The following is a 25,346-nucleotide window of genomic DNA, read 5'->3' as shown; positions in this document are numbered from 1 at the left end:
CACAACAGAGCTAGAGTCACAGACCTATGGAGCCGGTGCCGTCGATGATGGCCGTGACTGTGGACAGGGCTTTGGCGTTGCCCTTCAGGCTCTTGTGAGTGCCCTGGAGAGAGACAGTGGAGTGGGAAAGCCCAGCCAAGCGGCTGCAGGAGCGGAACCAGGACAGGAGAGGGGCTGACTCAGGGAAGGTGGTGACTGGGGTCTGGGCTTGAGAGGAGAGGGGCCCATGGTACATTCTGAAGGACTTTGATGGTTTCTCCTCTGCAGGATGGGAGACAGTGGGAAATGGACCTGGAGATGGTGGCCATGACCAAGCCCCCAGAGTGGTTCCTGGCCCTCGGGAGGTGGCCCCACTTACCAGGTCAGCAGAGACAGCAGTGGTGATGAGCGCGTATGGGCCGTTGACCAGGCCCCCGCAGATGATCAGCATCACTGGGACGGCACAGAGACAGCCCAGTCAGAGAGGAGGCACCACCCACAGCCCCAGCCCCAGGGCAGGAGCACCCTCTGGCCTTCAGCCCTCCCAGCCCCTCCACCTGCCAGTGCCCCCACGTGGGCTGGCCTCATGGGGCCCCCAAGGCAGTGCCTTTCCCATGGCCTGGCAGGACTTGCAACCTCCTCCTCACCTATGGAGCTGGTAATCCCGTCCTGACCAATGTAGTTGTACAGGAACATCTGAGAGAGGAGAGGGGAGAGGCAGAGTCACCCAGAATCCCTTTGCCGGCCTGGAGCCCTGAGGTCTGGAACAACCGTCTCCTGCCCTGAAGGCATCCTATTCCTTTTCCCTCGCATACCCAGATTTCTCTGGTCTTTAAATGTCCCAGGATGGACGGCCTAAAACGTGGTACTCTATCATCTCCCTTTCTCCCAACAGTCTTCTCTCAGATTCAACCTCAATCTCTTCTTTCCTTGATCAAGACGTTTAGGAGGTGGTCTCCTTCTCTACCAAGGCCAAACAGTCATGAATCTCCCTCTAAAGTCTGCAGTCTGGCTCTTTTTCCAAGGTGCCTCTGCTGACCCTCGCCTCTCCTCCCCCGTGTGCGCACAGGGATGCACGTGCACGTGCACACAGAGACAACCATGTGTGTAACACGTGCACGTGCACACGGGCCAGAGGCCCACACAGGCTCCTGCTCACATGCATTTGCACTTTACCCTCGAGGTTATACGCACCATGGGGGCAGCCAAGATGAGCATGACGCAGCAAGTGGTGGCCCTGCCATTGGTGTAGTCAGAGATGAGCCCTGCCATGATGCCGCCTGGAACACACACCCACTCACACACTGCCTCCCAGACAGGACCACCCATCCCCTCACCTGGCACCCCAGCTGTGCCCAGTGCTGGCCTGGGCCTGCCAGCAAGAACCAGCAGAGCTGCTTTGTCTGCAGCCCTCCCCTTCCTCTAGTGCCCATCACTACTGGAGACCAAACAAAAGGGCATCTTTCTTAGGCCCACCCAGCCAGGCAGGAGCAGAACTGAGAATAAACCCAGGAGCCATTTTTCCTCTGGTGCCACCTACCCGGGTCATAGCCCATTGGACCTGTCACTTCTTCCTGCACCCCACAAGAAAAGAGGGGAAGGGAGACTGCTGGCAGAGCAGGGCAGGGCCTCACCTATGATGCCACCGACATCAAAGAGTGTAGACAGGTCCCCAGCCTCCTTGGCACTAAAGTGAGCTGTGGAAAACACAGGTATGTGGTCAGACCTGGGATTCAGGACAAACGTCCTTGAGCGTCACAGCTAGAAGCCCCGCAGAGCATGATCCAGGCCACTGCCCCCTTTTCCGAGGAAGAGCTAGGGACGTGTGGAGCAGGCTGGCTAGAGCCACAGGGTGAGAGTGCAGCAGTTTGGACAGATGCCCTCCTGGTCCCGTCCTGTACTGCCCTCTTCCCCTGCAGGATGACCTTCACCTCCCAGAACAAGCCCCCCCTGGCAAGCCCTGGGATCTGGCCCCCAAGCCTGCTGTCCCGTGGCCACCTTTCCCCTGGAACGCAACCTGAGGCTCAGCCCAGCCCTTTCTCTGCTTCACTGGGGCCCTAGCAGCACTAGGCGCTCCCCCCGTTTACCTGAGGCTGTGCTCATACACAGAGCCAGGAAGGAGACTTGCAGGGACACAGGGGCCTCAGGTAACAGGCCTTGGCTCCATGTTTTAAAAAAGGAATGTCCAGAAGCCGAGATTGTAGCCCCACCCTCGAGATTGCCTCATACTCTGAAGTCAGCACCAAGGCCACAAAACAAAGAGTCACGGTGTCCAAGAAGCTGCCCTAGCACTCCACACTGTCACAGAGAGAGGCCCCGACAGAGCTGCAGGGCAAGCTACGGCTTGAGACTTGGCCATGAGTAATTCCTACAGTATCCTGTTCAGAGCAAGCACAACGTGTGGCAAGGCGCTGTTGTTCCTCCCCAGGGCTGGGAGGGAGGGGAGCAGTACTGGGTGAGAGGTCCTCAGCCCTGGTGGAGCTTGGAGGCTCCTGGGGGCTGGGCAGGGCGGGGTGGGCTGCTCTTTGGTAGCCCGACCTATGGAAAAGCCGAGACCCAGGCCAGGTGGACATGAAACATCCTTTTTCAAGTGATCTCTTCTCATCTGTACATCCCTGCGCAGGGGCAGCAGGGAGTAGGTCTGTGAGACAGGGCAGAACACCAGTGCAGCCCAGCAGACCCAGGCATAGGGGCATCAATCCCATGAGGTCCCACTGGGAGACCACCATGGTCACCACCAGGCTACAAGGAGTGGGGTCGCTCATCAGGCCCTCTTCCTTGGACTGGGGACGGATCCGGCAGGCAGGCCTTTCCTAGCACCTCCCAACCCTACCACCTATGAGCCAAGCAGCCTGGAGGGGGCTTCTCCTACACTAAGGGCTAGAGAAGAAGACAGCAAGAATTGCAGAACAGAGCTCTGAGTTCCTAATCCCCAGCTCAGTTCCAACGGAGGGAAGGTGGCTGGGGTCAGGGTCTAGGGGGTAGTGCGCTGGGTTTAGCTTTCATTTAAATAAAGAACTAAATCAAGCTCCTTTCACTCTAGGAGAGGTTCAGCAGGAATTCTGTCTATATACTGGAATCACAGGCATCACCACGACGGGCTTCCTCTCCCACCAGAGGTGGCCTTGCCTCCTCAGAGGCCCCTTCATTCCCCTTCTCTTGGACTTACCCACATTGAAGATGTAGAGGGGCAGCCAGTAGAGGAAGGTGTAACTGACCAGCTTGGCAAACAGCAGACACAGAGAGAACTCGACCACGCCCTGGGGATTGCAACAGGGGGCACATGGGAAGGGGTCCAGAGGTCCTGGGTTCAGTGGTGGCCCCGAGGGGTGCTCAGCACCACCCCAGTACTTTCCATCACCTGCCACACAAGGCAGCCTCCAACACATCCAGTCCCAATAAAAGCAACATGACCACTGTGCAAGGTCGTTTCGAGACAAGTCTCCCACACTGCCCTCCCCAGGCAGGCTGCCCAGCTTACATCTCCCCTATAAAGAAGTTCTAGAAAAAGAGATCACCCAAGCACCCCATCTCCTCATCGCCAACAGAAAAATATGGAGAGCCCCTCTCTTTCCTCCATTCCACAAACTTCTTACTGGGATCCGGAGCGCCCCAAAGAAGTCGATGGCAGCAGGCTCTTCGCATGGCCCCTTGGAGGTTTTGGCCACAGTCTCAAGGCCGCTGTCTCTGATAGAGCAGGGACTGTTCCCAGGGTCCTCAGGGTTGTCCTGGTTCTCAGCTGGCTCACCCTGAGCAGAGGAGACGAGCCCTGATGTGGGTGCGTCTGTGTGCTGCCTCCCACCAGCTGAAGGTGCAGCCCAGGCAAGAGACACTGGCCCCCAGGATGGGGAGGCACATGTTCATCTCGGGCTGGACTGACCTGCCAGACCCATCAGGCTGTAGGGCCAACCCATGTGCCTAGCACTGGGTCTGTGAGGTCAGTGAGGGCCAGAACTCTCTGCTCTAGCTCCCCAGGCCTCTCTGCGTCCAGCGCTCTGGATGGAGTTGGAGGGCAGGGATGGGGCTGGGAGGGCTCACACTTACATGGTGCTGAGGAGGGGAGCAGTCCACATCTTCTGGGTCTGGAAAAAAAAATTGCCTTCTAAGAAGCTTCCCAACCCCCCCCAATCCCAAGGTGATTGCCAGGCCCTCACCTCGCACTGGGTCTAAGACATCCCAGGAACCGGCCCCACCTCCAACTCCTAAGGTGGCCAGTGTGTGTCCCAGCAGAAGGGAGCAGGGCCTGGGGCTCAGGAGACAGCTTTCTAGGCCTGGCTTTCCTAACAACCAGCTGTGTCACTACTGCCTCTTGGACTTTAGTACTCTTAGCTACAGAGTGGCTCTCATACCTGGCCTGGCTAGTGCACAAAGCCACCTGCGGCAAGTGGAGAGCCTGGTCACTGTAAAAATGTCCCTTCAACTCCACCTTCCTTGCTCACACCTCTCAGATTCAACCAGTGCTTGCCAAGCACCTACTATGGGCCAGGCATTTTAACTATGGTGTCTCAGTTAAGCCTGCAAAAATCCTACAAAATAGACATTATTATTACTATTATTATTTTACAAATGAGAAAATAAAGGCTCTGAGAGATTGTCCAAAGTCTCAAGGCTGGTCCTCCCACTCTGTGACCAGCAATCTTTCCAGTAGATCTAGCTGCCTTCTCCCAGAAATCGAGACATTCTAGGCTCACTTGTGGGCTCTGTGGGGAGTGAGGGGCCCACTCACGTTCGATAAGGAAGAGGAAGGTGATGACGCCCATGATGGCGGTAATGATGCCAGGCACGACGAACGACAGGCCCCACTGCCCATTCACCCAGATGCCGGCGATCAGGGAGCCCAGGATGTTGCCCACAGATGTGTGGGAATTCCAGATGCCCATGATGAACCCCCGCCTGGAAGGGAGGGAGAGAAAGGAAGAGGGAGAAAAAGTAAAAAGCAAAGCACATTGTTCATAGCAACGGCCCCAACCAAGCTCTAAAGCTGGGCCAACTGCAGCTTCCCCAAGGCACCAAAGACTGAGCCCCAAAGCCGCAAGTCAGCAAGGAGTGGGAGACCTTGGGTGGTGTCAAGCAGGTGGCTGCAGGGCCTGCGGTCTCGCTCCCCCTGCCCAGCTCCCTGAGTGAGTGCCAATGGGAGCTCGAGCCACACCGAGGGCATGGGGGCCCGGCCCTCGTTCTTTTCTGTCCCACCATCTCACTCTAAAGCACTGTGCTCAACCAGGGACATCTGGTAACAGCTAGAGATTTTTGATGGTCACAACTCGGGGTGTGCTACGGCATCCAGTGAGCAGATGCCAGGAAGGCTACTACTAAACAGCCTGCAGTGGTAGGACAGTCCCCAAACAAGGGTCCAATAGCCCAGAAAGTCAGTAGTGCCAACGTCAAAAATCCCTTCTCCGAAGCAACTTTGTTTTGCACACAAGCCAATTAAGGGGGGAAAACATTTTATAGGCTTTTTGTCTTTGTTGAAAATAGAAATTCATCTATTATTAGAAAAAAGCATAACTAAGGTTGCCTGCTCTATGGGTTAAAGCCTCATCACTGAGAAAATCAGTCCTGCTTTTAGCCACTGCTAAGCATGTGAACAGCAACTCAGAGGCCGCTTTCTGACCCTTCCCTCTGAAATCACATCAGAGGCCACAGTGACCAGCTCGGGACCCCCAGCCCTCCCAATCCTTCCCACTCCTCCTCCCTTGTCACACTCACTTCCCCTTCCCGAACCAGTTGCCAACGCAGGTCACCACAGAAGGCCAGCCTGTGGTCTGGACGAGTCCATTACAGACCTGCAGGGAGAGGGGAGGGAGGGTGGGAGCAGACCTGGGCTGAGCAACTGGCTCCCTGCTCTGACCACTCTGGGCTGAGAAGGTTCAATTTTATGGCCAAGGAGCCCTCCATACCCCACACTACAAACCTTGCCCTTCCCTTACACACATGCCACACCTCCCCAGTGTCATGAGCTGGCTTCTCTCGCTCAAGATTGTTCAAGCAGAGACCAAGCCTCTCAGGCATTAGAAGTGACCACGGCATTGTGCTCAAGGCCAACTCTCTGAGTGAATAAATGCGGGGGCGGTAGGACCAGGAGGTGGAACCCAGTGCAGTGTAATAGAGAGCACCAGACAGGGAGCCAGGAACACAGGCTCCCATCCGCTGTGAGCGGCAGTCTCCCAGGTCCTTCCCGAGACGGGAACACAGGCCCAAGTGCAAGATGGTAACTCATACCTGGATGACCACAAAGTACCAGAGCTCGTGGATGTTCCAGAAATATCCCAGGCCAAAGAGTGAGGTGAAAAGGCCACTGAGCAGCATTCCAGCTGAGAGGTAGTAACGGAGCGGAAGCCGCTCCCCAAAAACCCCACTGGGGAAGAGAAAGTTGGATCTGCGGTTAAGCTCCTCTGAGTCCACCTCAACTCCCTGCCACATTTCTGCCCCCACCACACTAGGAAGTGGCTCTGGCCAAGGTCCCACCAATGACCTCTGTGTGGCCATGTGACGGGGCCAACCTCTGTCCCCCACTGCTTCTGTGACACCTGGCCATGCTCCATGACTTTAGCCTGCCCATCTTCCTCGCTTGGCCAGCCGCTCCCTGTCGTGGATTTTCCTCTCGGAGCAGCCTTTTGTATCACTTTTATGGTTGTAACAACCACCCATAGGCTAAATAGCTCCACATGCATATCTTCAGGCCTGATCTGTCTCCCAGAGCTTCACAGTCAGTCGCAGCCAGGTGCCTCCTTTATTCAGATGCCCCTGGGGCATTTGAAACCCAGTGCTCTTAAGCCGAATTCCTCTTCCTCCTCCTGCCAACCGCCCTGACCCCTTCATCATCCTGCTACCCTTATCTGAGTGAATGCCACCCCTTGGCCACTCAAGCCAGGCTCAGAGCTCCCTCAGACTCCCGTCCCTCCTCCCCACCCCTCACATTCAGTCTCCAAGACTCACCGGGCTACCTCTCAGCTAGTACTCCAGTACATCGCCTCTTTCCACCTCTATCACCACTATAGTAACACAAGCTCAACAGCTTGGGCTGTTGTCAAATTGGTCCCTCTGTGTGACCAGTCTCATCCACCTCAGCATCACTCTCAGAAATGCCCATCTGGATGGGACGCCCTGGCGAAAACCCTTCCATGCATCTCCGCCTGTGGACCTCATGTGCAAATGACCTCAGCCCTCAGCCCTCAGCCCTGCTGCTACCTTCCCTACATTGTCACTCCCTCCATACACCTGCCCGCGGTTCCTCCCGTAGGTCATGCTGCTTCTTCACATTTGCCCTACTTGCTCCTGCTATTCCTTCTGCCCAGGTCTCCATCTGCTCCGCCGTGCCCAAGTCCCTTGCATCAGGTCAGGCACCATCTCCTCCAAGAAGCCTTCCCTGACCCCTCTGCTCTAGCTCAGCTTGGACTGAGTAACGACCTCAGAGCTCCCAGAACACCCGATGGCCACGTCTGTCATGGAGCCGGCCACAGTTTTAGCACCAGCTGCCGATGCATCCATTGCCCCCACTAGCCTGTGAGCTCTTTGGAGGCAGTTTGCAGCCTTATTGATCATGGCTTCCTGGCAAGGAACAGCATGCTTCCCGCGCTGGTTTGGATGCAGCAGAGGACGGGGATTCTCCCAGCTATATATGCACACAGGGCCATCCTTAAAGGGTCCCAGTCCATACCCACCAACTGTGCTATCTGAGTGAACAGACTCAAAGGCAACATCCAGGAAAACCTTTCAGGCAAAAGAGCTGCTACCAGTGGGAGTCTACCAGGCGAAGGAGCAGTCCTGCGACCGTGGTAAGGCACGGAGGATGGCTGTGGGTGGATTGTATGTGCAGCATCCCTGATCTCACTCCCACGTTGGGGAGCCATCACTCCCTGGTGGGAGTTCGCTTCAACCCAGCTGCCCCCAGGTTCCTTAAGGGGAGGCAGCAGCTCTAAATCCTCCTCTTGGTCACAGGCTTAGCCTCTGTCCTTACCTGATGAACATGCCAATGGCATAGGCGACAAGGAAGGCGTTGTCCACGCCCGCCAGTAACTCCTTGTAGTTGTCCTTGTCTGAAAGCAGATGGGAGGAACAGAAAGCTGACTGCATGGATGCCCCTGCAGGAAGCCCTCCCTGGACACCCCCTTCTCGAGGAAGAGGGAATGGGAAATGGGAAGAGCACCTTGCCCTGTGCTTACCAAATGGGGCCCAGCTGCACCACATGGTGTCATTGAGACTGTGAGTATCATTGATGGGTTTGATCTGCTCCGAGCAGTTCTGGTGCAGACGGCTCTGGAGAGGCAATGGGACACACAGGTCAGGGGTTGACCCAGAGGGGAGCAAGCAACCACCTGCCCCAACCATACCAGAGACACTGCCTCCTAACCAGATTCCATGTCCCCCTACTGGCACCTCCTCCTGCAGGAACTGGCTGCAGGGGAAAGCGGCCACATCAGAGCCATGAGCAGCATCCACACAGCCCAGGGGCCCTGCACGCTTATTCCATCTACAGCCACCCACACAACTGTCTTGGGGAATAAACTCAAAAGGAGCCTCGGTGGCCATGGGAAGGGGTAAGGACGGTTATGACAGTATGCTTCTGCACTCCTCCTTGCTGCCAGCCAGCCTCACTTTGACGACACTGATGGGCTTCCTGGACATGTGATAGCAGGTGTAAATGAGGAAGGTCAGCAACAGGATGGAGCCTCGAAACCTGCAGGAAGGGACGGCATCTGTGTTAGTGGGAAGTCAGCCCCGGCTGGAAGTTCTGGGCCAGCATCCCCGACCTGTGTCCCCTCTGGCAGTCCCAGGGCCTGGGCACCACCAGCTCTTTCCTTCTTGGTGCAGAGGCCAAGGGGAGGCTGGGAAAAAATGCCCAGAGGCCAGGGTGCTCAGGGGACCTGTCTCCCTGGTCCCAACTCCTGAGGCCTCTGTTGGAGCTGGCTCAGCCCCAGCCCACAGGAAGCACCTCTGCCTGCTCTGACCAGCTGGCAGCACCTCTGCTTTTCGTCGGCCTCCCTGAGGTCAGGACGCCTGTGTGTGTGCGTGTGTGTGTGTGTGCGTGTGTGTGTGCGTGTGTGCAGCAGAGGTGGGGGCAGGGAGTTCGAGTGGTTTTCACATGTCTGAAATGATTGGCGGTAGGAAGGAGACTGAGTCAGTCAGGAGAAGTGTCTGCTTTTAAAATGAGGTCGACACTTCTCTGAAGCTTCCACCAGGGCAGACACAGCACCTCTTTCAGCCAGGTGGTAGTTGGAAAAGAGGTGGCAGTGGGACAGCCGGTGACAGACCCAAGCCTTCTTCTTAGTCTCAGTCTGTCCATCCCACTGGATAGAGCCCATTCTTTCCATCTGTGACTCACACACATGTGCTGTCTCCCACTCCTCACGTCTCATCCCATGCCCTGGCCCAGGATGGAAAGAACAGTCCAGTTGGGTGGCACTCAGCATTTCCACTGCACCCTGGCTGCTCCCCGAGCCTGAGGCCTGGGGAAGGACCCCAGAGCCCTGCTGAGTCACTGTCTGCTTCCTTGCCGCAGCCAGGAGCCAGGACATGCATGGAAAATAGGCCTCAGAGTGGAGCCCCAGTCCAGGAGAAGGGGCCAGGAGTTAGGCGAGACCCAGGGCTCACTGAAGACTTCATGGAGAAAGGTCAGGAAAAAGGGTGGGAGGGCTCCTGAAGCTCTTTCTGTCCTGGCTCTGAGAGCCCAAGGGGGGGACACTGGATGCTCCCTCTGCCTAAGAATCTTCCTTCAAACCCACTTCCCCCAAATGTGGCATGAAGCAACACCCACTACCACTTGGGAAATAAAGGGGCATTTCCGCGAAGCCTGAATGGGCTTGGGCTACAAGGCTCCTTCTCACTTTGCCCCTGGATTGAGCTTCCTACCTGAGTCCCCACAGTCTGTCTTCTTGAGAGACTGAAGTTGCTCCTGCCCCCTCCACAGCTCTGCTAAAATGCTTTCAGTGCCTTTCCATCCCAGCCGGCATGAAGGTGCAACAGTGCAGTCTGGAATCCAGGCGGCTCCACACCCCAGCCTCTCAGACCACCGGTTCCCAAAGGTGCACATGTGGGTCAGAGAGGTCCTCTAGGGACTCAGGTTGTCTAGGGAAGCTGGGGCTACTCCAAGTGCCTGTCACAGTGACTGACATGGGCAAGCTTGTGGCAACAATGTTTTCCAGGTTCCACCTATTGCCATACGGCTCATGACTCTTAGTTCAGGGACTTCTAGAATCTGAGGGCAATCCTCTGAGAGACTTTGAAGAGGTTGTCCAGCTGGCCTTCTGTAAAGAGCAATGGATGGAAGAACCCTGCAGCCCTACAGATAGCACCCACCAAGCCCTGCCTGGGATGCACCTGGTTCAGGGGGAGGCGGGAAGCTTTGCGTGGCACCTCTCACTAATTGCCTGTGTAGCCTCCCGGGAATCCCTAAGCCTTTTTTTTTGCCTCTGGTTTCCTCATCAGTTACACATGGCTGCTAGCATCAACCCTGTCTGTCCCACAAGAGAACACAGCATGACTCTCCCCCAGTCCCCAGGTCCCTGGTTATACTGCCGCTGAGGCCCCCCAGTCAGTGGGACCAGCCTTCATGACCACATGGACGCGCCAGGGCCTTTGCCAAGATGTTTGACCACTGATCATGGTGACAAATCAGATCCTCTCAGTGTCTGAAAGATCCCTGGGGGCCTCGGGGCCCCAGCTACGACTGTTCTTTCATCACAGGCTCGGCAGTGAAGCCCTTGCTGGCTACGTAGCCTGGTGTTGACTAGGAAGCCAGACTGCACCTCCACACTCACGCTGAGCCCTCCCAGGGCTGGTCAGAGCCAATGGGGGCCTGGAGGCACAGCCTGCTGCTAGCACCACTTCCCCTCCCACCCCACTCCCCCCGCTGCACTGTGTCAACTCCAGCCTGCCCTCCCCGACTCCGCTGCTTGTGGCCCCAGGTATTCTTCCTTATTTGCCCCATGGCCCTTTTGTCTGGAGTCCTGTCCCTGCCAACCTCAGTAGGAGGAGCTGTGCCCATTTCTAACATCTTGATTCTCTTTGGCCGAAGCGAGGCTGCTCTCCCATGCATCCCTGTGCCCATCCTGCACCAGGCACCATGCTACAATCCAGCACTAGCAAGAGAATCTATGAGCAGGATCTCCACCTGCCTGGGCGCACAGGTCAGCCGGGAAACAGTTAGACCTGGTGTGATGACACTATAAGAGAGAGCCCTAGATGACACAGAGGAGAGACTCCGAGCCAGAAGGAGGGAGCAGTGTCGGGAAAGGATTCCTGGAGCTGAGGCTTCAAAAACAAGCAGGACGAGGCCAAGCCAAGCACAGCTGGGGCAGGGAGGACTGCCAGGGAGAGGAAGCAGCGTGCACGAAGGCATGGAGGTGTGAAATGATACTACCTGTTTGGGGAACTCTGTCTCGGTGGGGATATCTGAAGGGTGAAACTAAGTCAAGCAGAGGAGCAGAGGTGGCTGGGAAGGGCAGGGGCCTCAGGCGGCATGGCACAGGGCCTCAGATGCCAAGCTGTGGCATTTAGGCTATCTGTGGAGGTGATGGGAAGCCACTGAAGAGAGCGGGAGTTCCCAGGTCAGCGGCTCTGAGCCCCAGCCAGCCTAAGCCAGGTGAAGACCCAGGGCTGTGCCCTGTAGGTTTTGGTGGGAAGCGCAGACAGGCTTCCTCACTAAGGCTCAAGGCCAGTTCCCTGGGCCTTTTTCATCCTGCCAGCCACTCCCAGGCACATGGCAGCATCACAGGGGACCCCAGGTGGTGGATGTCTATAAGAGAAAAGAGTAAGGACTTGGGAATCAGGCAAAAGTTGGTTTCATTCCTTATATCTTTTTACTTATCGGAAAAGCAGAGTCTGTCACCTTTCTCAGAACTACTAATGGGTTAGTGAGATGCACCTAACCAGTCTGAAATTGCTCCTGATGCCCAGCAAGCGCTTAGATGACAGCTAGTGTGCTTCCAATTTTCAGACGAGGAAGAAGGGCTGGAGGTGTGGAGGCGGCCCACATTGCTCTGTTAGGGGAGCCAAGTGGGGTCAGGAGCTGAACCAAACTCTCCTGGGAAGTGGAGGTTCTAGGCCCTGGATTTACCTGGAAGGCAGAGATGTGGCTGCCAGCCTGGGACCCTCCACCCCACCTCCCACTGTGCATAGCTGGGTCTAGATGAACATAAGGATTCTCTGGCTCCTAGAGCTCTGGCCTTGCCTGTGGTGGGCTCTAGGGCTTCTTGGGGAGCCTACAGTGGGACATAGGGGAGACTCCAGCCCTGGGGCCCTCCCACCTGCTCCCCTGGGCAGACAGGAATGTCAGCAGGGGTCCCCACTTGCATCCTGACCTGGTAGGTTCCAAGATTCCAGCCCTGCCCTCCTCCAGGTGGTGGCCTGATATCCCTGTCAGCTCTGACCCCAACTCCCTGAAATCCACCACCTGGAGTCCCCCATGATCTGCCGGTAGAAAACCTGACACACCCAAGGTAGCAGGAGAGTCATGAGTCTTGGGGGTGCAGGGGGTCCTCAGCTGTGTTTTGTGACACTAGGCCTGGCACTGGCCACTTCTGGGACTTCCTTCCTGGCCTCCAGAGGGATGGAGGGACGAGCTCAAAGTCACACCACTCGCTGGGCATGGCATAGTTGGAGCTGGGCCTCCTCCGAGTCTGGTGCTCTATCCATTCCCCATTGTCAGGGCCTCCTCCGAGTCTGGTGCTCTATCCATTCCCCTTTCTCTACCGAAGAGAAAGATCAAGGTGCCATGGTCCACAGGAGACTGGGAACTTCGGTCAGGCTAAGGGCTAGGCTAGACGGAGGCCAAGACTGCCAAGCTCACACTAGCTTCAGGAAGGCAGCTGATGCGCTCCTGCATTTAGAACCCGCAGGTTTCACTTCTCCTGTCACCAGTCCTTCCCTCATGAGTCAAGAGGTCCCAGAAAAGAAGCAGGGCACAGAATATGAAGAGTCAGGCCTTGCCTAGCTGGCCCCAGGGTGGCTATGACAGGGAGGATGCCACCCAGGGGCTGGGCCAGGCTGGGCCAGGCTGGGCAAGTAGGCCAATGACCAAAGGATGGAGGGGAAGATCCCCGGCTGCTCCAGATGGGGTGGCTGTCTCATGGCCCTCAAAGACTTTGTTAGCAAGAGGTGGCACTTCTCAGAACCCACCTCCCCCCACCGGATACTGGTTACTGAATAACCAAGTTAGATAGAGAGGTCGACTAGCTATCTCTTAACTATTAGCTGACAGTCCAACCTACTCTTTCGAAGAAGCCCGATAATAACTTTATTGACCTCGTTGAGACTTTGCACTAGGAATGCTTCTGGGGTAAAAATCAAGAAATGGCATCTCCCAAAGCAGCAACAGATTAGAAACAAACAAACAAAACCCCCAAAAGACCAACTGCCACCACCACTGCAACAGCAAAAACCAAGAAACAGCCCAGCAGAGGGACGCTGCTCCCGGGATGTCAGAAAGCCCCTGTTCCCCAGTAGCTCCCTAGCCACTCCCCCGTCCCAGGCTGGACTGGCTGTGGCTACAGGTGACTTTGGCACTTGTCCTGAGAAAATGGACTCAGTGGCCTCTTCTCGGATGTGACTGTTCTGAGACTAAGCAGATCTGAAAAGGATAGAGGGCTGGGTACAGTAAGAACCTGGCTGGGGTCAATGGTGACAGTGCCCACCTCCCCCCGCCAAGCCCTCCACCAGCACTGGGAGATATCCTGCTAGGAAAAAGCCAGCCAGGAACAGATACCACAGGGGCAGAGCCCTAAGCCAGGCCTTTAGCATGCAAGACAGGACAAGGCTCCCTCTGGGAGGCGCAAAGCTCTCTCAGGGCAGCAGCCAGCCCCTCAGGGAACCCTCTGTTTGCTATCCTTCCTCCAGCTGGGACGTGGGCGCATGCTCAGAGAGATCAAGTTGGCTCAGAGAGATCAAGTTGGCTCAGAGCTTGCCCCGAGAGCCTTCCCAGAGAAAGAAGCCATTGGCCAGGAGCCACGAGGAACTCAGGACGTTTGAGAAGAGATTGGTGGCTCAGATGACAATCTGTTTTAGGAAAGAGGAAAATACAGGACAGATGGTTTTGCTTTGGGAAGAAAGCTGAGTAGGGGACCCTGAATGGTCAGGCAGAATGAAGACAGGCTTCATGCTGCAGCAGGGGCTCTGATCAGCAGCCGGAATAACGGGGAGGGTGGGAGTGTTGGTGGAGCTCAGAAGAGGCAGCCAACAGGTTTTAACTCGGTGTCTCTTCTGAAGAAAGGTTGTGTAAATAGCACTGATGGAAGCATGTTGATGATGGCAGAGCTGCAGTCCTGCTTAGAGGTGTAGGAGGATGGCCTTCCTTCTCCTGAGCAGGAATGGTCCAGGGGACAAGACCTGAGCCAAAAGCCAACAGGAGAGTAGTAACACTGCCCCCCCACCCCCGCCCCACCCCCCACACACACCAACTTAGTGTCTGTGTCTGTTAGTGACTCAGATAGGACGTCCTGGGCTTCAGGGACTCTACGCCTGGTGTCTGTCCTCAATTCTGCTGTTACTTTGGGACTGTCAACTCCGACCCCAGCTCTCAGTTGATACAGAAACTTGACTGGAAAAAAAAAGGCCTTGGCCAACCATACAGACTATTTCAAAACCTTGCTGCTACCTTCCAGACCAGCCCACAGGGCCTGAGTCAGATAGCCCCACCCCAGGCCAGTGAGGTGCACGCCAGTCCACTGTAGGGAGGGAAAGAGGAAACAGCAGGGTGGAAGAGGAAGCCCAAAAAGCAGCTGGGGGAGAAGCTGCTGTCACGAGGGGTGGGGGATGGGACCTCCACAGGCTCACATGCCCCTTCTGGGGGGCCAGAGTAGGGATCATGGGCTGAGCCTCCAGGTTCTCCCCAGGAGCCCTCATTTCCTATTCCAAGCAGCCTCTTCCCATCAAAGCTCATTTTAAGCAGCCCTTTCTGCTGCCCTTACCATGCACCTCTTTGCAGTCAGCAGGAAAGTAAGATATGAGAGAGCTAGCCCACAGAACAAGGAAACGGACCTCAGACTTCAAGCAAAATTGGCTGAGTCCTTATTTCTGGTTCTGCCACTTCACGTGACATTGGGCAAGTTGTTGTACGTCTCTAAGCCTCAGTTTGATCTTCCTTTAAATAAGATCATACACTCCTGCTGAACGAGAGTGTTATAAAGATTAAATGAGGTATCCTGGATGTGAAAGTGTCTGGCACACAGGTTATCTCTCGGTATGCGTTTGAATGTCTTTCTCCTGCGTCCTCCTCAGGGTGGGCACCAGGAACCGGCAGTGAAAGCCCTTAGCTAACTCCATAGGGCAGAACCATCCGTCCTAGCTCAGCTGTGGCCTTTTCCAGCTCACAGGGGAAGATCGAGGTGTGGGAAGCTCACAGCTCCTGCTTTTCCTGCCTGCCCAATTAGCCCTCCTGCCCATTCCTGCTCATCCAGCTGTGGTCACCCTGGTATTTCCTCCCACAGGCTTTTCTTATGCACGTTCTGGGCTGTCCCCTCAGAGGGCCCCAGGAAATGGGCCCAGCCCCATAAGGACCAGCCGCAGTCATTTCCCATGCTGCCAGGCGCTCCCAGACACACCCGCACAGACACTGGCACAAAAGGCAGGAACCAGCCAGGCTCCGGGCTGGGGAACCTCCGGTGCTCTGTGGCTCTGAAACGCCATGGACAAGCCACTCATCATCATCCTGACAAGGAAGGCCTAACAGGAGGAGGACAGCAACATCTTCCTGGGCAGAAACTCCGCCGTCTCTGACTTTTGCTTGGATGTCTGCAGCTGTCTCCACACGCCTGGCGCCATATGACTCCAAGCCTCCTGTCCAGGGGTGCCCTTTGTTCCTGCCAGCTGGAGCTACATGTTACTACTTCATAGACAGGGGACGGGCCATGTCTCCACTTGCATGCCTTTGCCGGCTCTGTGACCTCTGCTCAGAACACCTCCAGATCCAAGTCAAAGACTTCCTTCTCCTAATGGAGATGAATCTCTCCCTTCACAGAAATATATAAGCACCTAGCCAATGCCAAGTATGCTAGACACTGGGCTAAGTGCTTTAAGCAGTTCCTCATTTAACTTCACCAAAACCCTGTGATATAGGTACATCATTATTTCCATTTCATAGATAAGGAAATTGAGCCTTATTGGAGATGTTAAGTGATTTGTCCAAGGCCAAATGGCCATGTAATCTTTTCCCCACCCAACGCTATCATTAGGAAGGCAGTGGAAAGACCATGGGCTTACGAGTCAGACTAATCTTGATTCCAACTCCAGCTCAGTCATTTATCAGCTGTGTGGCGCTGGACAGGCTTACATAACTGCTCTGTGCCTCATTATACTCATATGTTCCACAGGGAAGCTAACATTCACCTTGCAGTTCCACAAGAATTACAAATAAACAATGCCTGGCACAAAGTACTAGGAAAAGCAAATAGAATATAGTCAATCATTAGTGTTTACTCAGTGCTTCACATCAGCCTGGCACTGACCTAAGTACCTTACACATAGTACCTCATTTCAACCTCAAAACACTCGTGTGATACAGGTATTATTATTACCCTCATTTTACAGAGGAGGAGTCCAAGGCCCAGGGCCAATCCACTTTCAGCTTCCTGTTCTGTCTTCTTCACTTCTTAAATGGGGGACATGTGAAAGCAGTTAAATGTGACAGAGACTTGATTTCTCATTTTCAGACTATAAGTCTTTATTTTTATTTGTCTCCACCCTGGACTGTATTTTGATTAGCACAGGAAAGGTGAATGGGTTAATATGTATCTGTAATAATAACATCATCATCACTAATAATGATAGTAAAAGCCACCACGTATTCCATGCTTCCTGTATGCCAGGCAATGTATACACATAATATCTAACCTTTTATGTGTTAAATGCTCAACAAGTCGTTTTCTTCAAAATCTCCCCAACCGACTTCTGCACTCCCCTTGCTGGTCCTCTGAATGACATGGCACATGGGAAATGTCATCCTTTGGCACTCAATAAGCAGAGCAGAGCCTTCCAAAATTGCTGACTATGTGTACACACCCTCTCTCCGGCTTGATTCTTAGTTCCAAGAAGGTAGAACCCTGTCTTGACTGTCTTTGCAGGCCTCAGAGCTCAGCATAATAATGGACCTACAGAAGAACTACGTGACATTTAGTGTTTGATAGGAATCCAAACCTAAACTTATCTGGAAGGAAGTAAAAGGATACCTATTGAGTATCCTCAATCAGCCACAAGACGTCAAGAATATTTCCTTATATTATCACATTTATCCTCAAGAACCCATCTGACTTTTACTGATGAGGAAACTGGGGCTCAGCAAACTCAAGGCTCACAGTGGTGAAAGGATTTCAACCCAGGTCTGTCTTAAATCCCAGAGATGTTGGGGAACACAGTAGCTGAATTCACACCTTGAGAAGTGTGAAAGTGAAGAGTGCTGGAGGCTAGAGAAAGTCATGTTATGTGTATTACTGAGCCTTCTAGAATGCTAGTGTGTTCTAGATGGTTTATGATGATCCACCCTCCCCACTCCCCATTCTCTCTGAAATGTTAGTTACTTTGGTTAAAAGATATAACCAATATACTTGAATGAGACTCTACTAGGTACAATAGTGGCAGAGAAGTATGACTTTGTATATATCGTATTGAAACCTGTTTTTGTTTATTAAAAGGAAAAATATTACACATAAGAAAAATGACTGGTTGTTCCAGAATAAGAAAGAGAACAGTGAAGCTCAAATCTGAATGGATAAATTTGTAGGTCTGTAGAAAGAAAATTTGATTTGTCTTAGATTATATTACATGCAAACAATAAGTCTGAAAATAAGCAATTAAATGCGTTAAAATTTTGCCAAAGTTGGCAAAATCTTGATGAGTTTGAATATTTAATTTAAAAAGAGGGAGGGCTCCTGGAAAACCACAAAGATTTGTTCTTTCATCTTTTAAAAAGAGAGGTGCTAGAAATAATTAGATTTATTTAATATGTTAATATCGATCAATTGCTTAGAAATAATTGTCAAGTCAGAAGAGATGCTCAGCCTTCTCTAGGTTAAATCTATATTGGTAAAATATTACTATTTATCTAAATATTTGAGAAATTATATGCTATATGAGAGTTGTGCAGATTTCTCAATGCCCTCTCTGTACATGACATGTTTCTATTTATCAGCACCCTGATGGTGCCTTCCCTGATGACAACAGTATATATGTGTTACTAGTCACGATTTCAATTATTATTTAAAATGTTACTGGAGGCTGGGCACAGTGGCTCACGCCTGCAATCCTGGCACTTTGGGAGGATGAGGTGGGAAGATAAGGTAGGAGGATGGCTTTAGGCCAGGAGTTTGAGACCAGCCTGGGCGACATAGCCAGACCCTGTCTCTATAAAAATAAAAAACTTAGCTGGGTGTGGTGGTGCATGCCTGTAGTCCCAGCTACTTAGGAGGCTGAGGCAAGAGGATCCCTTGAGCCCAGGAGTTTGAGGCTGCAGCGAGCTATGATTGTGCCACTGCACTACAATCTGGGTGACAGGGCAAGACTCTGTCTCGAAAAAATAAAATAAAATAAAATAATAAAATAAGTTACTGGGCTGCAACTTTCCTTCTTTAATTTAAATCTAGCATCTTCCAGGCCACTGGTTTTCAGCTGGAGTTGTACATCAGCCTTTCCTATGCAGTTTTATTAAAATACAGATGTTCAGGACTTACCTCAAGCTCACTGAGTATCTTCAGTCGATATTCTTGGCATTTTATGTAAATTATATCTCAGAAATTTTATCTATTATAAGATTTTTTCTCTGTAAAAGTCATGTTCATTTTTATAAATTAATATCATGTTCATTGTGTTTTTTGAAATTAGCCTTATATTGTTAGACATTGTCTAGATTTTTTTGTTGTTTGGATTAGCATCTTTTTGTTTTGCATACCACAGAAGCAACCAAATTTCCTTGTCAGTTGCATTATTCTTGTCATGAATTCTTATCAGATCATTCATTCTTGAAAATTATCAGTAATAAGTTAATCAACACTTTTTGAGTCTCTGTCACCTACAGAGAGTTTTTATTTTACTCTGATGCTTCTTAAGGGCTCTGTATTCAGTTATAGAATAGAGGGGGAGTTTTTGTTTTTTGTTTTTTAAGAGATGGGATCTTGTTGTGTTGTCCAGACTAGAGTACACTGGCTATTCACAGGCATGATCATGGTGCACTACAGTCCCACACTATTGGGCTCAAGGGACCCTCCCACCTCAGCCTCAGGAGTAGCTGGGACTGTAAGCATGCCACTGGGCCTGGCAGGCCAGAGTTTTTGTTTTTAACAACCGAGAACTGTCTCAGAAAAGCACTGTACTGAGTAATTGCTCTCGGGCATAGGCTTCTGATGGCACCACTTAGACAACATTAAGAACGTACTAGTGGACTGAGTCAGGAGTTCCAGAACTCTTTAGTCAAGGAGCAGATAAGTTTTTGAGATTGCTAACCCAAGATTCAGTAGGACAGAATTAATCACACTGGACCGCATGAACTGGTGAGGGATGGCTGTCTTCTAGGTTCAGAATATTGTTGATGTTGTTATAGTGTTCTATCTTCTGGACATATAAGGAAGACCTTTCTCTTTCTTCTTAGGCTATATTAACCCATAACAACTTAGTAGATTCTGCTTTCATAAACTGAAATGAAACACTTATAAATATATTTTTCTCCCTACCTGACTCCTCAGAATTCAGAAACTCTCATGGAATCTTCTTGCTTTTCATGGCAATATGGTTATTTGCACGGGCTGAGTAAGATTTTTTTTTTTTTTTTTAACCAGTATATAATTAGAAAAATCGGTTATTCAACCAAGACCTTGCCTGGATGTTGTATTTCATCAGGATGTCTATTTAATCAGATACAACCAGCCTCCTTTAAAAACTGAGGTTCGGCCGGGCGCGGTGGCTCAAGCCTGTAATCCCAGCACTTTGGGAGGCCGAGACGGGCGGATCAGGAGGTCAGGAGATCGAGACCATCCTGGCTAACACGGTGAAACCCCGTCTCTACTAAAAAATACAAAAAACTAGCCGGGCGAGGTGGCGGGCGCCTGTAGTCCCAGCTACTCGGGAGGCTGAGGCAGGAGAATGGCGGGAACCCGGGAGGCGGAGCTTGCAGTGAGCTGAGATCCGGCCACAGCACTCCAGCCTGGGCGACAGAGCGAGACTCTGTCTCAAAAAAAACAAAACAAAACAAACAAACAAACAAAAAAAAAACAAAACAAAAACAAAAACAAACAAACAAACAAAAAAAACTGAGGTTCACTCTATGGAGCCAATACTAAGAAAACCCTCCCAAGAAAACGGGCTTACTGGGTTTCCAGGTTTACAAGCCAAAAGGAAGGTCACTCCCTGGCTAGCCCAGAAACTTTAGGATATTTTGGGGACCCTGAGAAAAGGAATTTGCCCAAATATATCAGTACAGTAGGTAAAACCTGGTGGAGACAGTTTCTTGACTCAGCTTCTAATGTCAGGACAATAAATAATTAAAGGCTTTAAAAAATCGAATCTAGGATTCCTTATGAAAACTTCCAGTCAAGTTTATTAACTTAACAAGGGCTATAGGGTAAAACACACTTGTAGTACCTATGTACATAATCAAGTCAAATTCAATGAGACCAGCTTTATCTTGTGATCAAGAATAATCTTTCTAGGAAATTTTTAAAAAATCAAAACAGGAGAGACTGTAGAAAAACAATGTATGTCCGTGGAAAACTATGCCTTGTCTAGCGGATAGTCCTCCAGGTTATCAGATTCCAGCTTTTAATTGACCTTGAGCTATTATAAAATTCTTTGAAGTGGTAGGTAACTGAGAAGTCACGCAAAATATGCCTGTGAAGATTATTTCAGTAGTCTTCCCTCACAACCTGTAGAAGACCATTTAGTCTCAATATTCCTAACCTATATATGAATATATTCTTTAGATTCTCTTTTTGAAATTGTAAAATATACATTATGTAAATTTTGCCATTCTAACCATTTTCAGTCTACATTTAAGTGGCATTAAGTATGTTCACATTGTCTCTCAACCATTACCATCATCCATTTCCTGAACTTGATCATGTTCCCAAACTGAAACTCCATACCCATTAAACAATAATTCCCCAATCCCCCTCTCTAAATTCTCTTTTGAACCGAAATCTTTAACATGGGTTCATTTTTATGTCTTTGTGAGAGTCAGAATTTTAACCTTTTTCTGAAAAATAACTTTTAACAGTCTCCAACTCAAAAAACACTAGGTAGATAATCTAAATTAGTGAAGAAGGCTAGAATTGATGAGAGCTCTCAACAATTAAAAAATGTGTAGGGTAGCCAATTGTCTCGTTTCACCCAGGATTGAGAGGGTTGCCGACAAAAGACTGTTTCAAAACCAGGACAAATTGGCCATTTTAATAGCATCTGCTGTATCTAAAGGGGACTCCTCAATCCTGTTCATTTAATTTGGAAATTTAGGCCCAGTATTGCCACATCATCCATTTTTCTTTTCTTTCCTTTTTTTACTTATAGAGACAGGGAGGGGTGTGAGGGGGGAACCGGGGTGGGGGGGTGGTGGTGGTCTGGCGATGTTGGCCAGGCTGGTCTCAAACTCCTGGCCTCCTTCAATTCTCCCATCTTGGCCTCCCAAAAGTGGTGGGATTACAAAGATGAGCCACCATGCCCGGTCCACATCGTCTGTTTTTCAAGAGAAGTCTGGAATCTAGCTATTTTTGTTAAATTTTATTTGTAAATAATGGTAACTAACACAATATTTTAAAAACTGTGCAGACCAAACGGACTGCTCCAGTGGCTGACTGCCTCTAAGAGTGGCTGAAACCCCTCCACCACACCTTGCAGCCCAACATGTGGTCCCTGCGGTCAGGAAGAGAATCACTGTGAATGAAGCCCCTCGCCCATTGCTGAGGGGCTGCCCTGCTCTGCTCTGAGAGCTGTGCCCTTTCCAGGCGCTGAAAGGCCTCCAGACGAGCTCCCAGGACCACTGAGTTCTGGCCTTGGCGTTCGAAGGCTAAAGGGGACCAAGAGGGACACTCACAAACCCCAGTGGCCACCCCTTTCCTCTACCATCCCCTGGTCTCGGTTCCCCAGCCTGCGAGCCCAGGTTCCCCAGCTGCTCAACTACAGAAAGGCCTCTGAAAGCGCCCTGGGTGTGTGTTAGGAGGGGAGGATGGAAACGGGAAACGCTGGAGACTCTCCCCGGCAGCCTGTTCTTCACCAGTGTCACAGAGTCAGCGTCGCGGGGTCTGGGGGAGGGCGGGCGGAGTTAGGCAGGGAGGGTTATCAACCTCCGAGGTGGGCGCCGCTGGAGGAGCCCGCGACCAAGTCCCGCCAGCACCCCTGGCCAAGCGGCGACGCCAGGACCGATCTGGGGGTGATCTCCGAGGCCCCTCGCGGCCCCCCGCAAGCCCCGAGCCCGGGAGGTCCTGGTGCGCCTCCCTCCCCTGCCCCGCTCACCAGCTGTCCCTGGAGAAGGCGCGGAAGAACCAGACTCCCGGAGCCAGAGAGGACCGCATTTTGCCCGACCGGTACCCAAGGCTGAGTCGACGGAGGAGGCTACGGAGCTGGGCGCGTGTCCCGGGCGGGACTGGCTGTCAGCGGGGTTTAAATGCCCCGCCGGCCGGCCCGCCCTGACCCCGCGGCCGGAGTACGGCAGCGCCCGCCCCCTTGCGCCTGACCGCCCTCGGGGTTGGGTCCAGCGCAAACCTGCCGGTCATCCCTAGTCCGGCCGCTGGCACCGCAGCGCTCCGGTGCTTTGCTTCCTGGCCACGGCCCGACAGCTCTGAAGTGCTGGGGCTCCCCTTTCCGCCCTGCGCTTTCTGCCTCACCGCCCGCCGGGGAACCGAAAGCAGCAATCTGGTCGCTGTCCGGTGTGACGTGCCTGCCTGCCCGCACTACCCCGCAGCGCTTCCTGTCCTGAAAAGCCGTGGGCTCCGACATGAGTGGGACATGAGATGCTGGAGGGTTGGAAGTCACACTCAGCGGCCCCGCATGACACTAATCTCAGTACTCGCACCTTCTGGGAGCGCAGGAGTTTTTTTCGTGGGCGGGGGCGGGGGGCGACAATATTTGGCCCAAACACAGCACAGGTTCAGGCTGGGGCTTCCTGCCCTGCTCATATTCCACAGGACCCCACTCTTCCCCCACTTCACAGACACTAGCCCTCACGCGCTCCCGCCATGACAATGTGGCAGTCACTCCTGCTCTGCCTTCTGGAGGCAAGCAGCCACCAGGCAGAGACTTCTGTGGTCCTGAAAGTGACTGCCTCTAAACTGAAGATTTCAGGGTATGTTTCCACTGATAATTGTGAGATCTTGTATATGAACCCAAGGGTGAACTACAAAGGACTGCAAAGGGAAGTATTCCCCTGAGGAATAAAGTTAATAGAACATAAAATAGGAGTGTCTGAGCAAATGGGTTTCAACCCTAACCCCACCCTGCCCCTAATTCCTAGGAGTGCCCAGGCCCTATGTGCAAGGTCAGAGAAGTGGAGTAACAACTCCACCAAACAGATTAGGACCCAGAATAATGGGCTTGGCTGGTACCAGCCCTAGAATCAAGAAAAAGAGGGTAAGCAGAGTTGTAAAAGCCTCTGTTAATCCCAGGCAGTCAGGGGCATAGGTCTAGTGGCAGAAATGAAGACGGTAACACGCCAACGACAAAAGGTAAAGGAATAGAGAAAAGAAGAAAGGCAATAAGTAGAAAGGAGGCCCAAATAAGGTGCAGAGGCTTGAAACACCAAAGGACCAGTGTCATTAGTGGCGATTCACTGAATCAAACCTGATTAGACCACTCACTGTGCCTGGGGGTATGTTCATTTCACTCTTACAAGTCAGTTAGGTGGCTATTATCCAGCTAGGTAAGGTGACTCTATGTCTTGGTTTGCCTGGGACAATCCCAGGAGACACCTGCTGTCCCAGAATCTAGGAGGGACCCACTCTAGCGTCAATAATCACAAGTACCCCAGGTTAAGGTGCTCCTTTAAGGGGTGGCAAATACACTAGAGGAATGAGCTGATATCCCCAGGAAGGGAATTATTTCTCCTCTGCTTATTTCTGAGGGACTAAAGGGAAGGATAAAATTGGAATCCAGTTGAGCCAAGCAAGCAGCTGAAGTTCCTTGATGCTACATTTCAGGAGTAGGTGGACATCACCAGAGGAAGGGAAGAGACCATCTCCAGAGCTTCAGAGGTGCTGTCCAGACTTTAGTAGTGTGGAACATCTGTCTTTCCATTTGAGACAGACAGAAGCCAAGAATAAGGGTCACTCCTGCTCATTTGTCAGGAAGCTGTGTTCCTGCCTCACAGGAGACCATGCTTGTCTGAGGCTGGACTCTCAGAAAGGCATTAGGAATATGGCCTCATGGTAGTACGGCTATTGTTCACAGTGCACCAAGTAGCTGGGAGCAGGGCCGGTCCTGAAACAGACTTTGCCTTGTCACAGTTACTTCCTGTGAATTCCAGCCAAGTATCCCTGTTCAGGGGCCAGGGTGGCAGTGGGAACACTCCTACCAATGATGGAACTCTTTCCTGCTCGCTCCTGTTGGTGAGCTGGCCGATCTCTTTGTTTCCTACTGCTTGGGGGAGTGGCAAAGAGGGATATTGTGCCTCAGGGAGTGCCTTCACTCACCTACACAACCTCACCACTCTCAACTCACCTTCTTGTTATTATCAGGTCCCCCTCCCACAACCACCTCCTCAAACCCTGCAGAATGTGGACAGGATCTGAAGGAAATAAAGAGGGAGGGGAGGAGCTACTGAATCAAACGCTAAAGGAAAAGATCCTCAGTTCTTATATGGATAGCCTTATACTCTGTCAAAAATGCTTCCTATGGTTCAGTATGAGACACTGGTGAGAAAGAAGCCATTTTACCCATCAAATAACAGTCCCTACTGCTAGCAAGTTCCATGACCACCCACAGGACTGTTGGGGTAGCCAATTGGTGTTTTATGACCTTTAAGACACAACAACAAGTGTCTTCCCTGTTTTTTCAAAGAGACAGAAGGATCCAAATGCTTAAGTCTATGAGGACAAATGCCATGAGAATAGGCCACTAGGTAACAGAACTCCAAAATTTTATCCCATCCACAAGCATCAGTTTTTGAACATATTTGCCTCCTTCCACTTCTGTCTTACTAAACAGAGAAAAGCATATTTTTTTGTAATACAATCAAGACCCAGAGTCTTGATCAAGGGGGTAAGAATTGGGATATTAGGATAAATTGTAATTATTCAATCTTTTAAATATTCAATTTCATATTAGGCCCTTTTATTGAGAGGCAGAGTGGTGCAGTAAAAAGAACATTGGCTTGGAGTTAGAACCAAGTCTGTTCAAGATACTTACTACTTCACTAAGCCTCAGTTCCCTCCTCTGTAAAATGTGTGTAACAGCACCTACCTTAC

At 51.8% G+C, this 25,346-nt stretch overlaps 1 protein-coding gene across 4 annotated transcripts in view; it reads right to left on the bottom strand.

Moving 5' to 3' along the window:
- SLC37A2 (solute carrier family 37 member 2) overlaps positions 1-22,523 on the bottom strand; it is a 28,775-nt gene extending 6,252 nt beyond the window's left edge. For 2 of the 4 annotated variants that reach the window (XM_001110578.5, XM_077964595.1), the window contains exons 1-15: positions 22,402-22,523; positions 8,575-8,656; positions 8,142-8,235; positions 7,937-8,015; positions 6,199-6,334; positions 5,686-5,762; positions 4,706-4,872; positions 4,024-4,061; positions 3,576-3,728; positions 3,149-3,239; positions 1,614-1,676; positions 1,174-1,259; positions 627-675; positions 359-432; positions 25-103 (exon numbers count right to left, since the gene is read on the bottom strand). In XM_001110578.5, the coding sequence (XP_001110578.3) occupies positions 25-103; positions 359-432; positions 627-675; positions 1,174-1,259; positions 1,614-1,676; positions 3,149-3,239; positions 3,576-3,728; positions 4,024-4,061; positions 4,706-4,872; positions 5,686-5,762; positions 6,199-6,334; positions 7,937-8,015; positions 8,142-8,235; positions 8,575-8,656; positions 22,402-22,460 (1,327 nt within the window). In that variant the 5' untranslated portion in view covers positions 22,461-22,523. The remainder of the gene's footprint in view (positions 1-24; positions 104-358; positions 433-626; positions 676-1,173; positions 1,260-1,613; positions 1,677-3,148; positions 3,240-3,575; positions 3,729-4,023; positions 4,062-4,705; positions 4,873-5,685; positions 5,763-6,198; positions 6,335-7,936; positions 8,016-8,141; positions 8,236-8,574; positions 8,657-22,401) is intronic. The other 2 variants (XM_077964596.1, XM_015116035.3) reach the window with 1 other exon arrangement.
- Between the last annotated feature and the right edge of the window lie 2,823 nt (positions 22,524-25,346).

Source organism: Macaca mulatta, chromosome 14, assembly GCF_049350105.2.
Source record: "Macaca mulatta isolate MMU2019108-1 chromosome 14, T2T-MMU8v2.0, whole genome shotgun sequence".
In the NCBI taxonomy this organism is placed as follows: domain Eukaryota; kingdom Metazoa; phylum Chordata; class Mammalia; order Primates; family Cercopithecidae; genus Macaca; species Macaca mulatta.
Note: the sequence above shows the minus strand (reverse complement) of the source record. Positions and strands in the feature narration are given on the sequence as shown.